Genomic DNA, 18,921 nt, shown 5'->3' with positions numbered 1-18,921 from the left:
GAAAATAAACTCCACATAACAATAGTAAGCATGTGCTTGTGTCATGGGTTAGGACGATAAATGGCATAATTATGAGGAATTAAAGAGGATTTTGATTGAAAAAGATTATGCTGCCACTTCTAATTCATTTCCCATAACAAAATCACATGTTATAGCATTACTCTAGTCTCTACTAATCAATTGTGTCCATAATAATAAGGTGCAAAAGATTTTTGTTTGCTACCTTAATATATTTGTGAAGCCAATTAAAAGAGTTTAGAAGACTTAATTTGGTTTTTACGTCATTAGAACTTACGTCATTGCCTTATTATATATTTCTCACGTTACTTCCTCATTGTTGGACTGTTACTCTGTTAGTTATGTAGGGAATTTGTGGTGAACCGCAATTAGAGGTGGCAAGTTGTTTATTGTATCGAGGTTGATTTGAGTTAGCTTAACTAGATCGAATTATGTTCTAATGATAAGTTATTCTATTTGAGTATAAATTAATCGAAATCATGTACCAGTTGGCAATGCAAGTAAAATCATAACAACTTTGGCGATATTAAGTTCATGTTTTTAGCCAGTCTTGTATGTGGTTGATCACACCGTGTAACCACTTTTAAAATAATAAAGTAATCCCTATAACACTGACCAAGTAACCCCTGTTACACTGACCGAGTAACTCTTATAATACAGACGAATTAACCCCTTTAACACTGACCAAGTAACCTCTATTACACTATTGAGGTATTTCATATAATGGATGGCCACACCGTATAGCCGGACACATATAAGAATTTGTGTCATATTTTAGTTTGGTTTGAGTGATCGGTTTTCCAAAAACATGTACAATGTGTATGTTTAATCTCATAATTTGAATGCATCTTTGCAAAATGATTGCTTACATATGTTAACCATTTGATCAAAATCATCCTTTAAGTCATGTAGCACATTGTAATTTGTTTCTTATTTATACTTTTTTAAAAATCTTAAATTTCAATTCTTCCTTCCCCTTTGAGACCCTTCCTAATTTTCCCATCACTTTTAGTGTTATAATAGTCCGACATATATTGATCTTATACATAGGGAAATACTTGATCAAGAAATTTCGATTTAAAAAGCTATTATATCTAATTGCCTTAATACATTACTAGTTTTGTACCCGTGCGATGCCCGGGTTGTTTATTGAATTTTAAGATAAATTTTTAATGTATATGTCAAATTTTAAAACATATCACAAAATTACTTAGAAATTGATGTGTTTTTGTAGTGATTTAAACTATATAGTAGGCATGTAATGACTAATAATAACATTGGTGAAAAACATTTCTTGACCCGTAACTTAAAATATTGACCATGTCCGAAATGACTCTAGATTGTAAAGTATATTGTTTTAATTGATTAGAATACATTATAAATAATGGATGTGGTGCATTTTGAGCTAATTCCTTCGCTCCAAAAAAATACTATGATACAAAAAATAAATTTATATGATAATTTATGATTGTAATAATTTTTTTTTAATAAAATTGTAATTTAATTTGTACATATGAAATATTGATACTTTATCGAAAATAAAACTCTAAATTAACAATTTTATCCTAAAATTCTATCCAAATTTGATTGAAAATAGAATTCTAAATTAATTTTTTTTATCATACAAATTGAATTTTATATAACTCTATCCTACGTGGCGCGACACTTGGCGAAAAGTTGGAGCGTCAAGTGTCGCTATCTCGTCGCCTGGCTAAAAGTTTAGCTTTATATATCAGTTATATGATTGGACTTTTGTGGTGCTCAAATCTAAGGCTCATAGTCTACATCCTTTCAAGAGTTATTTTAGTCTTCTTAGAGGATTTGTTCACGAAATATCCTTGTGTTTATCTATTTATTTTACAAGGTACCCTTATAGCCTGAAAATTGCACCAAACATCGATCCTTGATAGTTGATACTACCAAGCTCATAGAGAAAATATATACTTAATGAGTAACCACTTCACCTAAGATAAGCGGAAAGCTAGGTAGCTAACCCCTACAGTTAGTTGCACACAATGCATCAATATCAAATATGGGCCTAGGCTGTACCTAAGAGAGGAAATTCACTTCACAAAATCATAGAGCGAAGTTTCATCCCAATTATATGACAATAGAAGGAGTATATTTGTACATCCCTCGAGCCTTATTCATTGTTTAACTTTCTCTTCCTTTATTAATGTGAAACATCATGCGCTGTTTAGAAAATCTATACATATGCTGATATGGTTCAACACTGTATACAATCACACATATATGGAGTCATGCTAATCCTAAAGATCAATGCCATTGTTCTAATCTATATTATAATTATAATTGTAGAGTCACTTAACGAGAGCCCTCCAAATCCCCAATCCTCAACTCTCATGTATTTAAGAATTTATTTATTTATTTATTTTTTTAAAGAAAAAATAACTACCAATCCCACTACTTTAATTTTTTTTTTTTTTTTTTATCATTTTTTTAAAAAAAAAAATCAATAACTACCCATTCACTATTTCTTTTTATTTTTTATGGCACTACTATTAACATTTCACGTGTGTGTGTTTTTTTTTGTACGTAGTATTACATATCAAAAAAAAATGTACTCTAAATCCCCAACCCTTCAATTATAGTACTCTAAATCCACAACCCTTCAATTATATGCATTTTTCTAGGGACTACCCTCCAAACATTTTCCATTTCTTTAATCATCAAAAACAAAAACAAAAAAAATATACAATGCGTTTTTGTGCAACTGGCCTCAGCGAATAACTACTTGCAACAGAACAAAGTATGTAACTCCTACAGCAAGACACTAACCCATATGACACTAACTGAGTAACACGAGTAACCCCTATAATACTGAATGGGTAACCTTTATAACTTTGAAAAAGTAAACCCCGTGATAGCATTGTGTGGCCACCGACATAAAAGAGTAAGACCATGTTTTTGGAGCTTCTAAGCTTTGCTTAAAATATCATATTTCAGCATAGCACATCAGGTGTCAGCACATTATTAATACGATTATTATTAATACTCAGTACAACAAAGTTATCAGTCCAAAACCAAACATTATAGCTCAAGTCTAAATTACAACATCAAAATCAACTTTCCACATTTTTAAATATATTTTTTTCTTATATATCCCGTGCATTTTGCACGGGTACACTCTAATTGTATCAAATTATGAGCAATAGTGCTTTTAGGAAAGCGACCTTGCCAAATAATCACATAGTCACAACACTATTATTCAACTCACATTTTTACCACTAATTCAAACTAAGTTAAACCAAAACATTGAACAATGAACATAAACATGTAAAAAGCCAATATCATGTTTATACTATAGTTTAGACCACGAATACAGTTATACAGAAAGCTTAAGAAAGTGTGTAATAAAAAAAAAGTAGAAACAAAGAAATCTCCTAACAAGAGTAATGTAGTTAACAACTTTGGCAACTTTTAGTATAGTAGTGGTCACTTCACACACTAAACACTTAGCAATACAAACAAATTGACACCACAAAAATGAATAAAAAAGGACGCGTGTATAATTAGGCAGGTAGAATAAGTAAGACTAATTTTGCAAGCCACACAAATACAAATACACTCCCCCCACTTCACTACTTCCCTTTAATATGAATGAATATGAATATGATGATGATATTTGTTTAGGTATCATCTTCTTTTTTTGGTTTTTTTCTATCTTACCCACTTTGGTTTTCTATACAATTCTATCCTCTTATGTTTAACATCTGGAAGTTGCTAGAATAAATGCTTCATAGTCCCACACCTTTACATTTCCAAATCTTTCTAGAAAAATTAATTATAAGTGTGCCGGTTTTGTTATTTACTTCCATTCATTTAAGCTTATTTTAGTTTTGCGTTGTCGTAATTTCGATTTTAATAAATACTCCCTCCGTCCCGGATTGATAGTCACTTTTGCCATTTTTGGTGACTCAAAATGTTAGTCACATTTACTTTTTTCAAATACCATTAATATTATTTTTTTTTACCAAAATTCTTTAACATTTGTAAAAATATTTGTGCAAATTTTACTTTCCCATGTACTTTTATTACTTTCTCTCTTTATTTTTTTGCATACCCAATGTAAATTTACTTTTTCAATGTACTTTCTTTATTTCTCCTTAATTCCCGTGATTTTTTTAGCAAAAGTGACTATCAATCGGGGACGGAGGGACTACGTAGGATGAGTTATCGAATAAAAGTTATGATGAAGTTTGTTGAGACTTTTATTATACTAGATTAGGTCCCGTGCCATGCACGTAATTTCAGTGTTATTGTCAACAAAAAGTATGAACTAAATTATCGAAATATTTATTAAAATGAAACATATTCATGAAAAAATCGATTAGCTAAATATGTATTTAAAATATAAACAGTTGAGCATATGATTATTTTTTGTATTTTTATATATGTGGTAATGTAATAGTGTTATTTTTCTTATTAACTAAATGAAAAATTTTAAAGCTATGAACTAACCCTGTGAATAAATTTTCTTTTTGCACACAAGTAAGATCACTCTATTATTTCATTCAAATCATCCAACCTAAATTAATATTATTCAAATCATTATTCCAATAACATCTTATTTCTTATTCAACTTTTCTCCTACTATCAACTCTAATTCAAATATCAATGTATTTGAAATTATATTTTGGTACTATATATACATTATATAATAATTAATAGTTATCAATCAATAAGTTATGCATTTTATTTATTGATATTTTTACATAGATATTGATTATAAAGATAAGTTTCTTGACAAAAATAAGTAATAAAAATCTTATGTTGATAATCTATATGATATTTTTTTTCCTAAAAAAATTATTGTTTATTTATTCTTTCTATAATTAAAAATCTAGATGATAATTAATTTTTTACAATTAAAGTTACTTACGTTTTTGATAAATTTTTTTCCTCATTTAAACTTTATTTAAAAGATGATCCAAAGAAATAAATAAAAATATACGTAATATATTTTTTAGGACACATCAGGCGATAACACGTGTCATTGCTGATGTGTCTTTTAGTATATATTATTGATTATTGATTATTGATTAATGATTATTGATGATTATTGTAGAGTTTTTTTGTAGAATGTGCATTTGGTCAATGTAGAGTCAAAATGATGGCCCAATGATTATGTTAAAGATAAAAGACATGATAATAAAAATTTAAAAAAATTACCTGTTCAAGTTTAGTTTAGTTTTCACATATTTGTGTTAACTTTTGTCTTAATTATTCTTATTTTTTCTTGACAATTTATTTATTTGTCTATTGTCAACCTGTTATTGACCAACTATTTGCTATACTAGTATTGTGCTTTGATTATCACAACCTGCACCAACCCGACTCAACTTGCCCATAAAGTGCTTGGTAAGTACTCGTAATTGTTGATGCAATTGATACGCTTGATAGAATGATATTTTTTAAGCTGTAACTCTCAAAAATACATCCTGTCCACCATTAGTATGAATTGTATAACTTAAGTTTATAATCTTCACAAAGGAAAAAAAAAAAAAAAAAAAAAAGAGTTTAATAACAACATATAGTAATAAACATGGGCAACGGGCCGTGCCGTGCCGTGCCGCAGTGGGGTCGTGCTGTGCCGTGCCTAATTTTGGCACACCCCAGCCCACGGTACGACCCACTTGCTTGGCGGGCCGTGTCGTGCCGGGCCGCGGGCCAAACCGTGCCACCTTTTTTTTTATTATTATTTATTTATTTTTATTTTTGTAAATAATAAATGTAAATAAAAAAACGATATATATTTTTTAGTGCAACTTAATTTTATATAAATAATGTGATTAATTTATGTTTATGTTAATGTTAATATATTTTGTTTAGAACAACTTTATTTTAAATTAAGGTTATATAAACTATTTATCTGATTATGTATAAGTTTATATAAACAAATAAAAACAATTTTACTAATTTAACAAAAAACAACAATGCATATAATAAAAAAAAAAAAAAATTACGAGTGTGATAATCCGAAAACACAAAAAATTGAAAAATAACTTATTTTATTGGTACGATAAATCGATAATACAAATAATTTATGATAATTAAAAATCGTACTATATTTGATGAATAACTTCATTTATTATACGGAATACAAAGTTCGATATTACAAAAATTGTACAATAGTGGTTACTATAGTAATTCATATATTGAGTAAGCCAAAGATGAATCCCAACTGCCATTGACTAACTAAAACAAATATAGGAGCAACAGTTACACAAGTAGGATATAATGAGGTCACATAGTTGACTTTAATTTATATACCAAGAGACGTTCATACAGTCCATAGTGGAGGCATTTAAACTGTTTATTGGTGGCTACCAAATTAATTAATTACTCCGTATATTATTATTATTATTATTATTATTATTATTGGAACTTCAATGATTCACCGTAATGCCTGGCAAATGGCCATACAATTATTATTAAGCCAAGGCTCATGCTTAAATGTGGGAAGTTATTTTCATTCCAGTTAAGATAGTGTGCTAGTGTGCTACAACACCTACAACTACAACAAGTTCTTACGTAGTATTTACATTATTATTATACATAAGCACTGCGCGCAACCCTCTTCACTCACGCACGCAACCGCGGCTTTCTACACCAAGTTGATTGCCACGGTACAGAGTTTTTTACTCCACAAGTCACTTTAAATTTTTATGTTTAATATTTTTTTGTGAGAGAAAAATGGTCAAAACGTAAATATTTAAAATTGATCGAAAAAGTGTTTTTAAATTAGTTTTCTTTACGAAACGTTGTTGTTGAAAAGAGTTTTAAGAGATTAGGTGGTTTGATTCTATAGCTATTTATATAAAACTTAACTTGGGTCACATTATGTGATCCATGTCAAGTTTGAGCCTATTTAAAATAATGAACTAGTGCTTTTGCATTTTAATACCTTGGTAGGTGATGAATCACATTTATATAGGATTTATAGGCACGTTTATGCTAAGTTTATAGTTGATTTTTAGGTCTTTTAATCGCTTTTTAGGTCGTAAATACATAAGTTGTTTGTTTTGTACTTTATTACGCTCCGTCTGTGTTTTTCTTAATATTTCAGGTGATTTGATAGACATTTGGACGCTTTCATAGTGTTTGGAGTTGATTAAGATGATATTTGGATGGAAGTCGATTAATTGAGTTTATAAATCAAAGATTCCACGTTCGTGGATGTTGATTTTGAGATTTATATGCATGAGGAATGAATATAGCATCCACAAGGGTTGTTATGCACTTTTCGGAATTGAATTTGAGTTAGAATCGAAGTTAAACGATGTTTTACAAAGTGGCAAACCAGACCTTTGGTCACTCTTTTGATCATAACTTGAGTTCTACAGATTGGATTGAAGCGATTCAAATTGCATTGGAAACTAGACTTGAAGAGCTTTCCAATAATAGGTCGCACGCCTCAAGAAGCTTCCTAAAACAGAAGTTATATACGTTTGAATCTAAGCAATGCAATCAGCCACCCGCGGGATGTTGCTGCGCCCCTGTCCCGCGACCACTCGACACCAGCCGTAGCTACTGCCAGCCCGCGGCCACCAGCCTGCGCCCGCAGGTTCTGGAGAGCCAAAGCAGCCCATGAGGTGCTCGTGTTGTCGACTTTGCTTGCGGTTTTATGCCACGTCATCTTTTATCATCCAATAATAATTCAACCTATGTAATCTTTATTTTCTTAACTATTTTCTTTATTTATTTTTAGATTAGTTTTAAGATAATATAAATACTCAAAGATATTATTTTCCCCTTATGCCTTTTTATGTTTTATATCAGTTTACGTTCTTTTGGGTTTTCTCTTGAACCCTAGTTTCTCATGGCATCTCCATGGATTCTTCCATGGATGATTCTTGGGTTTATTATTTTAATTCAATGAGGTATTTATACTCCTATTTCTTGCTTTCAATATTTCTTTATTAGATCTAGTTTTTATTATTTACTAGGGTATCCTACGCGCGCGATGCGCGCGAAAGAGTTAGCTCTTGCATAGAAGTTTTATTAGTGCGTAGTTACACCTTTGGTTTGGGTGGTAGGGGTGTCCGTTCGGTTTTCGGTTTGGATTTAGTCCAAATCCGATCCAATCCGAAATATAATTCGGTTTTCAATTTTTCAATCCGATCCGATCCGAATTTCTCTCTTGATCCAATCCGAATTAAAATTCGGTTATTTGGATCCGATCCAAAAATTCAAATTATAATACATTATTTTTTAGCTCCTAATACAATTATAAAAATAAAGCTTTAATACAAATAAAAGTCTTTAAAATAATGAGTAAAATAAATAGTTCAACGTCAAGTCATTAATTAATTAATACAAAGTCTCCCTAATTTATTTTTTGTAGTAGTAAGTATTTGAGCTAAACTTCAAAAAATAAAAAAATCCATATTTATACAAGCTTAATTTTACAATTCGGTTTTCGGTTTGGATTGGATCCAATTAGGGTAAATCCGATCCAATTCGAAAATCCGAATTTCCAAAAAATCTCAATCCGATTCAATCCGATTTAAAGTTCGGATCCGATCCAAATTGATAATTCGGTTTGGATTGGATTGAATTTCAGTTTTTATCCGAATTATGGACACCCCTATTGGGTGGTAGACATGGTAATTTTAATACGTACGATTTGGTTTATGTGCCTATGTAGTGGTTTTGTAGAAGTATAAAAAAAGCCACCAAAATCTTTAATGACAATTATTTGTTAAAACCCTCAAAAGTTTGATTGTGTTATTTCAAAATTATTATTAAATAATATTAATTGATTTGCATCCCTTCATATCTTAAGCTAGTTTAGAACTTTTAATTGATTTGCATGATTCAATAATACTTAAGGTATTTTTCTTCAAACGATTTTTTTGTGAGCTTGGTCATACGGAGTAATAATATGTGAAATGTTCGTTGTAGCTAAAAACTTAATAATGTAAGTTCAATGTTCTACGACCATCTAATATCTATATCTATAGCTAATACTAAAGCAATAACCACTTAGTTATATTTTTCCTCTTAAATTCTCTCCATATTTAATACATTTTTTTTTCTATCATCGATTTCCCTCGATTTTAGGATTTTAAAGTTATTTATATCTCTTGATAACATCTGCTCAAATATCATTATTTAATATGAATATCATTTAATTCCACGTAGTTTATGTGCGTGCCATCAAATAATTACAATTGAAAAGCTAATAAACCATAACAATATTTGTAATTAAAGGACAACAAAATTGTAAATAAGAAGAGCAACCACGAAGGAGTAAAAAACCATTCATCTCGTGATAATAAACAAAGTCTTCGTACATACAATTTTTTTTCCTTTTTAAATAATAATAATAACATATGAAGTACAAAACATTATAATTTTTTTATTTAAAATAAAGGCATTACAAGTTTTTGTTAAAAAAAAAACTTTGTAGTAATCGATGGTATATTTAATGAAAAAAAAACCAATTAAATATATTAATGAGAGTAAATACATTAATGAGGGTAAAAAAGTAAATATACATTTTTGTACATAACATTGTACATATTTTTGAGGGCATAGTTGGTAGCACACTATTCCTAAGAGTTATTTTCTACTTTTTATAAGGTAGGGATAAGGTAGGGATTTCATGTTTGAGTAGATTATTTCTAGGGTTTGGGAATCCATGTTTATACTTTAATTTTTGATTGATATTATTTATGATTTGATTATTGATATCTCTAATTGATAGTGTTTTTCTTATTAATCTTGCAACTTGATAAATTGTTTGATTAATTCATGTTAATAAGAGTTTGAAAAGAAAGATCTTACTTTTAGAGGCTTCCCTACAATTAGCAATTCTGATTATGTTAGTGACACTGCATATGTTGAATTGAGAGCGTTAAGACCCGACCGTAGGCTTAGCAATTGCTCTAGATAATTGATTGATTGAGTTGTTATTAATATTTGATAGATTTAGAGCTATAAACGTGGTGAACCATAACCCTAAGGGGGCGTTTGGTTCACAGAGTGGTATGGGGTTGGAATCAGGAATGGGGTTAAGGTGGTATCGGGTTGGAACTTGATACTTAATACCATGTGTTTGGTTTAATTCTGGAATGGAATATCTCACTTTTTTCTCCTTTTATTTGATACCTAAGGGAATGGAATGAGCCAAACCCACCTCACCCCCAAGGTTTCTAAACCCCATACCTCATGGGTTTGAGGTATGGGTTTGAAATTCATATTTTTGACAACCAAACATATGGTATGGGTTTTAGTCATTCTAAACCCATACCTCATACCTATATTTCGTGAACCAAACGCCCCCTAAATCTTTTTATTAAGGGCTTGTTTGGCATCAGTTTTGGTTTTCAGTTTTCTGTTTTTTTTTTTAAAACAAAAAACCAAAAACAGGAAATAAGAAAAAGGTGTTTTCACTTTTCTGTTATCAGTTTTCAAAATTATCATAATTTTAACAAGTTTATATAATTTTTGATTTATTATGGGACACATATCATATACTTTTAGAAAACAAAAACTAAAAAACAGAAAACCACAACAATGCCAAACGAACCCTAATTGTTTTATTTCTATTTTAATTTAGACTATTTTTCTATCCCAATAGTTTAGTTTCTCCATACCTTAGAAGTTAGATTGAATAACCATCTCTTTGTGGATTCGACCCTGCTTACCCTACTACATACATTGTTAGTTGATTTTGTTAGGAATTTATTTTTGACAGGTGTACGACAACCTTTCAGTAGGTAGGATGCTAGTGTATATGATTTTAAATTTACTCAGTTTTCTTTTTTTACTTTCAAATAAATTTTCGGTGATTACATTATTCACATACTTAATTTCTATTATATTTCATGATTAATACTTTTTTCTTTTTTAAAAATAGTGTGATTAAGAAATCGTAAAAATAGGGCTACATTTAAGCATTAAATTTACACTTGAAAATCGTAAAAAAGTTAAGAAATCATGAAAATATAAACACTAATTATACTGACTTACGCGTGTTTTTGTCATGAATTTCTAATTTTATACAGTTTCCAAGAGTATATTTAATGCTTATATATAGCCCTTAGGGCTACATATAACATTACCTTTTTTATTATTAGTCTAAATTTATAAACTTAAATTATTTTTCACCAACTTTAATATGTGTGGCCAGCCATCATAGGAGTTACTTCGTTAGTATTATAGGGACTACTCGATCAGTGTTACACGTGTTACTTAATCAGTGTTGTAGGGATACTCGGTCAGTATTATAAAGGTTACTCGATTAGTGTTCTCTTCTCTATCATAAGAAGTGGATGATGAGGATCGAACCCCATCACTTAGGGAGGAGATGAAGGGACTAATCATCCCTCCACTCCTAGTTTCTCAAATTGAAACAAACATACCCAATGTTGGGGTAAATGTTGGCCCATTATAATAAGTGGACGCGCTAAAATGTGATGGACATTAGCTCACACTCAGGACTTGTTCTCTTCAACTTATTTCAGATAATATTACTTATTCCTTAATAAATTCATATTAGATCATAAAGATTCAAATTAGACCACATCATAACTTTTGGTTATCATTTACTTATCGTTAAATATCGTTAATTGCGTATTAAATTTTTTTTATAAAAAATACATATTTCAAAAGTTCATGATGAGAAGAATCTAACAAGATCCATTTTGATAATGTTTTTCTTTATAGATTAGTATTAAAATGTGGTCAAAGTTTAGTCAAATTGTTAAAGCAGATCAAACCAGACTACACCAGAAAAATTCAGATCAGACCTAAAAAATATTTCAGATCAGCTTTACTCGTTTTAGGTGAAGAGAACAAGTCCTCATTGTGGTAGGATAGTCATCAATCCTACACATTTTCAGTTTGCAAAACATCAATAATACATGTAGTAACTCAATTTAAGGGAAAATACAAGTTAATCTGCAATTCATTAATTTTTTTTTTGGTAGAGAATGACTTTATTAAATCAACACCTTTCACAAGTAAAGCTACACAATTCAAATCATTGCTTGAGAATAAAAAAGGAAGTTACCTGTCCTCTCATATGTAGTTGGTGATATACAAGTCACAAGGGGAGTTCCTCATAAGCTTGATGATTTAATCAAGAGGCTTCTATTCTTCAATGACTTTTAATTTTAAAAAACGAACATGACTCAGAAATTATCTAGTAAACAACTAAACAATGCATTTTTCAATTCTCACATGTCAAAAACTTCCATTCTTCAATTACTTTTGATTTCAAAAAACGAACATGACTAAAAAATTATCTAGTAAACAACTAAACTCGATACTCCTCAGTTCTCACATGTCTTGTTTGAATTTTTAAAAATATATATTGTTTGTATTTTTGTGCTAAAATTTGTTGCATATTTAGATAAAATTCCTAATATCAAAAGATAATATTGTATATTTAATTAATTTAAACTTAAATATATCATTTGCTAATTTTGCTTGCGTGGCATGCATTAATTAATTCTAGAAGAAATTAATAATCTTTTATTTAATTGGCCACAACTAAACTTTATACTCTTACATGTCACGCTAAGAAAATTAAATTTTACGTGACTCTCTAAAATATTGGGAAAAAACTCCTCTTTATATATATACTAGTTTTGTGCCTCGTGCGATTCCCGGGTTGTTTATGGACTTTTAAGATAAAATTATTTTATAATTCAATTTGATTGAAAATAGAATTCTAAATGAACTTTTTTTGCTACAAAATCTATCTATATTTATCCAACGCGGTACGACACTTGGCGAAAAGTTAAAAGTTTAAAACGCTAAATGATGTTGTCATGTGGCCTAGTTATGAGTTTATTATTTGGTATTTTATCGAAAATAAAACTCTAAACAACAATCTTATTCTAAAATTCTATCCTAATTAGATTGAAAATGGAATTTTTAACTAACGTTTTTATCTTATGAATTTTATTTAAATCTATCCAATGTGGCGCGACACTTGGCGAAATTATATGATACGGAGTATTATATTTGATTAATAAAGCATTCAAGCCTACACATCAAGAAAGCAATCCCATGGGCCTTGAGAAACCAAGTCTTAGCTCAAAAATTGAACACAGCAGAGCCACAACCCAAATTGAACATCCCAATCTCGGTATATCACTTCAAATTTCGCAAGCAATCAGTTTAGAGCTTCCAAACTTAGCTTCAATGGCGACCGCTTTTCTCTCTCCTATCTCCACTCATATTCCAGTCTCTTCTGAAAATCGTGATATGGGTATTCTCTCAAATGGCCTCTCTCAATCCTCTTTTCTTCTGGGCACTAAACCCTTTTCTTCTTCAACCCTTTTCTCATCTTCAATTCAATCAAAATCCACGCTTAATCGGAGGTTGTTCAAATCACCTTGTGCCCAGAAATCTCCTTTTGATCATATTCCCAAGCAATTTAGGCAAGATAATCTCAAAGAAGGCTGTAAGTTTCTACTTTTCTTCAATTTATTATTGCTTGGCCAATTTTCAAATCCTGCTTATTGTATTCTCTTATAGAAGATAATTATAATTATGTTATTGTTAGAAGATTATATTTTTATCAATTAGTTAGGGTTATTGGTTAATTTTGCTGATTTATGTATTTGAACCTTTTTATTGGATGAAATTTGGTGTTGTAATTTAGAACTTATGGGGTTGGGTGTTAGTGTTACAGTCCAAATGTTTCGACACGACACTCGAATCGTGTGGCACGCTCTTGCTGATATTGGGACAGTGACAATGAGTCTCAGCTGTATGCTAGACTGTGTTATAATTTAATTGATAACTTATTATGTGATTTGGTTTATATAAGATAGGTTTTTCATTAGAAAGAAATTGTAAATATGTGAGAAATTGAACTTCATAAGATGATATTTTATCACTAAATATATGAGGAATGGATGGGTGTCAAGTTCAGGGAAGCTTACTCTTAACAAAAGTAGGCATTTCATGGGAAAGTGATACTGTGATAGAGAGCTAAAGAAGACTTGGTAGTATGACCAGCCGAATTTGGTTACGAATTCTATTGTAGACTAAGATATCAACTTTTTTAGTTGTATTAGTTTCTCATTTGCCTATAAGAGAAATTGCAATAACGTTTCTAGATTATGAATAATTGATGATAATCAAGAGTGCTGTTTCATGGATGTTATCACTATTTGGGCAACATTTCTTTCGTACCCCCATTTCGAAATGGATATGTCAGTTTCTTAATTGCATATATTTTGCTAGCCAATGAAGGGGTCAAGGATTAAAGTTCATTAGAAGAGATAGAGTTATAATACTGTTGGATTACCCTTGATGTAACTTCATAAGGGATTTGTTATCTAATGGATAGTGTTTAGAATTTAAATACTTGAAAGAGTTTCAATACTCTTTAAGGGTTGTCCGTCTGATAGTTTGCAGCATAGTTATCTAATTTGCTTTTATCATATTGATATTTGTTTGCATATTGCTATGTGCTACCTAAGTTTTACTTTGTAAATTAGAAACACGAAACTCCCATGTCAGTGGATAAATTTGGCTAGACGTGTCATCATCTTACCATCTCTTATCCTTTGTCATGTTTCTAAACAATATTCAAGTTATCAGAGAATGGTTTTTTTTTTCTTTTTTCGGGAGGGACTGAGTAGAGGGGCAAAGGGCCACACTTCTCTTTTGAGGATCACTGGACTACTATATAAATACATTGGAGAACATCTAAGGCTCATTTAAGTAGATGTGAACAAATTTACCAAGTATAGAGCTTAATTGGGCCTATTCAGTAATGGAGTCATCTTGCTCCCACCTCAACAATGTGTCAATGCAGACAGGTCAAAGAAAATGCAGGAGATAGGAAAGGGGGAAAAAAAAAAGTGGCATGCTTAATATGATAATTCACAACTTTGTCCTCTATTGATCATCAAATTAAAATCAATAGGATTTATCATATTTCTGAGTATATTCTCTATTATTTTTAATTCTGACAATGCTTTATGCATGTCTTCATTTATAGTGATAGATAACTTCAAAAATGTCCCTCAGTATCTTTATGGCCTCAGTCCTTCACAAATGGGCATGTTCATGACAGAGGATAATCCAGTTCGCCGGCAGTCAGAAAAAGTATCAGAGGTACATGATTGGCTATAATTATTGCTTTAATGCTATGTTTCAATTTAACAGCTAGGTCTCATGTTTGTAATAAATATTTTCAGCAAAGCATTTCTTCTGCGAGCAACTATCTAGACAATGGTGGGATGTGGAGTACTAGAGGCATGGACGATAGGGGTCCATCGAAATACAGTATGAGCATTAGCATGTATCGTGGTGGTGCTAGAGGATATGGAAGACCAAGAACTGCCCCACCTGATCTTCCTTCCTTGCTTTTGGATGCTAGGATTGTGTATCTTGGCATGCCAGTAAGATCTCGTTACTCTTAAATCTTATATAGAAGTACATCATCTCCATTATACTTCAGTCTTTGGTTTTAATCGTTGTCAATTGTTCTGCTCTTTTTGCTCAGATTGTGCCTGCAGTTACTGAGCTGATTGTTGCTCAGTTTATGTGGTTGGACTATGACAACCCTTCAAAGCCTATATATTTATACATCAACTCATCTGGAACACAAGTGAGTGAAAAGATATGCTATTTGTGTGGTGACTCTTGTAATTTAGAAATCTAATTAAGTACTCTTGTCAGGAATATTGTACTTACTACTTACTGCACGGTAATCTTGTATGTGTGTGCATGGAACGAAATGTAATTCTATGCTGGAATTTTCGAAATGATTCACATAAACATGGAGGGCTGTGAGTGGGAAGGACTTACGTCCAATAGACTTGAAGGATATAATTGTTTGGTGGGTTGAAATGCAGCCCCAAGTCATGTCTTGACATGCTTTTTGTATTTTCAGAATGAGAAGATGGAAACTGTTGGTTCAGAGACTGAGGCATATGCCATAGCTGACACCATGGGTGTAAGCAAAATTGTTTATTTATTATTTTTTGTGCATCTTGTGTGAGCCCAACCATTAGTCCTTGACTTGTGCTTTATCAACTTTCATGTAGTATTGCAAATCAGATGTCTACACAGTGAATTGTGGCATGGCATATGGCCAAGCAGCTATGCTTTTATCACTTGGAACGAAGGGTTACCGTGCTCTGCAACCAAATTCATCAAGTATTGCACTACTTCTTTGCCTGTCCTTATTACTGCGTATATATATTTGCTGCATCACTGACAAATGCCTCTTTACTTTATGCATCTCTCTCAATGAGAAATACTAGTAAATAGTTGGAAAACTTCGATTCTGAAACGTTTCAGATTCAATTATCTGAGAACACTTTATAAACTGGATGTTATTTCTATGGAATATGGATTCCTGTTGCCACTTAAAAATGTAAATAGCAATGATAATGCCTTTTCTAGAGTGTTGCTTGTGATAGTGACCACATATTTGCTTTTACTTAATTAAATCTTGAGACTCAAGAATTGCCTTTTTGGATTGTTGAGTGAAATCATCTAGAATGAGGAACTTATTTTTAAGGTTCACATGTGGCATGTCCCATCTCATTCGTATTTGTTCGGGGGGGTATAGGGGACATGCAAAATTTACATCCCTTCTCGTATTTGTTTTATTTTATTATATATTTTTTTTTTTTTTTTTTGGTGTGTGTGTGTAAGTACTTTTGGGTAGAGAACATGCAATTTACATTTGGACATACATGGTAGATGAAGAATATAAATGTTCAGTGAGTAGAAGAATTATAAGTTGTTGAATTTGTAATGCTTTGTCTTGATTTTAAGGTTAAACCTTAAACTTCTTTTCTTCCCCCTCTCATCACCAAGTCTTATAAATAAGATGCACCTTCTAATAGTTCAATTTGCATTACAACTAGAAGAATATATCTAATCCTGGTTTCTAAATGCTCTCCAATCTGAAAATGCAGCAAAATTATATTTGCCAAAAGTCAACAGATCTAGTGGAGCTGTGATAGATATGTGGATCAAGGTACACCTAATTCTCTTGTCATGATCTTTTATTATGCTTGCAGTTCCAAAATGTTATATCAAAACTGTATCATATGTTAATCTAATTCCAATAGATTGGGGTTGATGACTAAGTGTTATATCGATTGCCCCTCAAACACAAGGATGATAAGAAACAAGCACCCAGCTCTACTAATTAAGCTAAGTAACCTTGATGATTTTTGTAGGCAAAAGAACTGGATGCAAATACGGAGTACTATGTTGAACTCCTAGCCAAAGGTATTGGCAAACCAAAAGAAGAGATCGAGAAAGATATTCAGCGCCCCAAGTACTTACAGGCACAGGAAGCCATTGATTATGGCATTGCAGACAAGTTGATTGATTCGAGGGATTCTGCGTTTGAGAAAAGGGTGAGCTTCTCTTATTTTGACAAACTCAATTTTTATTCCTCTTTGGGTATTGGGTTCTATTTATCTTTGATACTAACGGAAACTTTCCATGGGTCAGAATTATGATGAGATACTTGCACAATCAAGGGCGATGAGGAGAGGAGGACCTGGACAAGCTGCAGCAGCACCCTCTGGCTTTAGGTGATTAGTGCGAAATGGGTGTTTTGATTCCAGCAAGCTGTTGCTTTTGAAGTACATGTTAAATCTGTTTATTATAGACGGGCGGCTGTTGCTTCCATGCTCCAGCACTACCTTTCAGCTTAAAGCTTATGTAACATACAAGGGGGTGATGGAATTAAAAGGCTAACCTCAATTGTCGAAATTTTGTGTAATGATGCTGTAAGTCTGTAAGTGCCAGTTAATGTAGAAAAAGTATGTGTCTATAAGCTATTTATATGATTTATTGGCTTTTAGACTTCATAGTTTGTGAATCTCAGTTTAGTTTTCCTCATGATCTCGTGGATAGTAGAGGTGAAGACTCATATGTGGGAGTTAGAGCTGGTTATTGGGCGGGTCGGTTTAGGGTCGGGTAAAAGAGGGTCACATTTTATAGGGTCAATATCGGGTCGGACTTATGCGGGTTGCGGGTCAACAGCGGGCGAGCCTATAAAATATCAATTAAAATAAATATTGGACAAAACCATTATTAAATACATATGAATACAAATTTATCCATGTAATTATTTTGCATTATCTAATTTCTTTCTCAATTAATTTGAAAAACATTTTGATCATATATTGACCCTACCTAATAAGAGCTCTGTCCATTAAAGGCCCTTGTCCATTAAAAGCCCTTTAAGCTTGGCTCTGACCTATTATCATTGGCTACCCTAGTCAATAACCACCCTTACGTGGGAGTAGGACTGAAGCTAGTAATAGCCATGATGCACGCATCAAACTCGAGTCGTGACTCATGGAAGATAAGTTTAGATAATGTCTTGGCAAACATTCTTACTTTTGAGTTAGACTCCGTGTAATTTGGTTCGTAGATCTAGCCTAATTGCCGAGGATAAGTCGGCAGAGATTTCAACAGTTCACTTCACCTTACAAAAATAATATTAAGTAAAAATTTCAGTTCAGCAAAAATAACATAATTTCAGTGTAGTAAAAATAATTTTAGTTTAATAAGCGTAAAGAAGAAATATAATAGAGATTCAAGAAAAATAATTTTAGTTCAGTAGAAATAATTTTAATTCAGTAAAATTAATTTCAGTTTAGTAAAATAATTTAAGTTCAACAAAAATAATTTCAGTTCAGTAAAAATAATTTCAGTTCAGCAAAAATAAGGTAAAGTGAACATGGCCTTACACTTGTGACACAAAAATGGGGTGAATTCATACTCATGTGTTGCTCGATATTAAATAGTGTTACTTAATACACGAGATAAAATCCACATACCACAAACTTTTAAGGGGCCGTTTGGTTCGAACGGGGAAATCGAAATGGAATGAACAAAGGGAAAGACAAGGAATGGAATGAAAATCCC

The 18,921-nt window shown here is 31.5% G+C and overlaps 1 protein-coding gene across 1 annotated transcript; it reads left to right on the top strand.

The window, feature by feature from the left end:
• The first annotated feature begins 13,081 nt into the window (after positions 1-13,081).
• On the top strand, positions 13,082-17,855 carry LOC145635942 (ATP-dependent Clp protease proteolytic subunit-related protein 1, chloroplastic-like). The gene is made up of 9 exons (XM_081687335.1): positions 13,082-13,462; positions 15,014-15,129; positions 15,213-15,416; positions 15,521-15,625; positions 15,911-15,973; positions 16,065-16,176; positions 16,947-17,008; positions 17,214-17,396; positions 17,494-17,855. The coding sequence occupies exons 1-9, from the start codon at positions 13,201-13,203 to the stop codon at positions 17,578-17,580; spliced, it is 1,194 nt and encodes a 397-aa protein (XP_081543461.1). The 5' UTR covers positions 13,082-13,200; the 3' UTR covers positions 17,581-17,855.
• Positions 17,856-18,921: the final 1,066 nt, after the last annotated feature.

Source organism: Chenopodium album, chromosome 6 (assembly GCF_948465745.1).
Source record: "Chenopodium album chromosome 6, dcCheAlbu1.1, whole genome shotgun sequence".
Classification (NCBI taxonomy): Eukaryota; Viridiplantae; Streptophyta; class Magnoliopsida; order Caryophyllales; family Amaranthaceae; genus Chenopodium; species Chenopodium album.
This window is presented reverse-complemented; position numbering and strand designations above follow the sequence as displayed.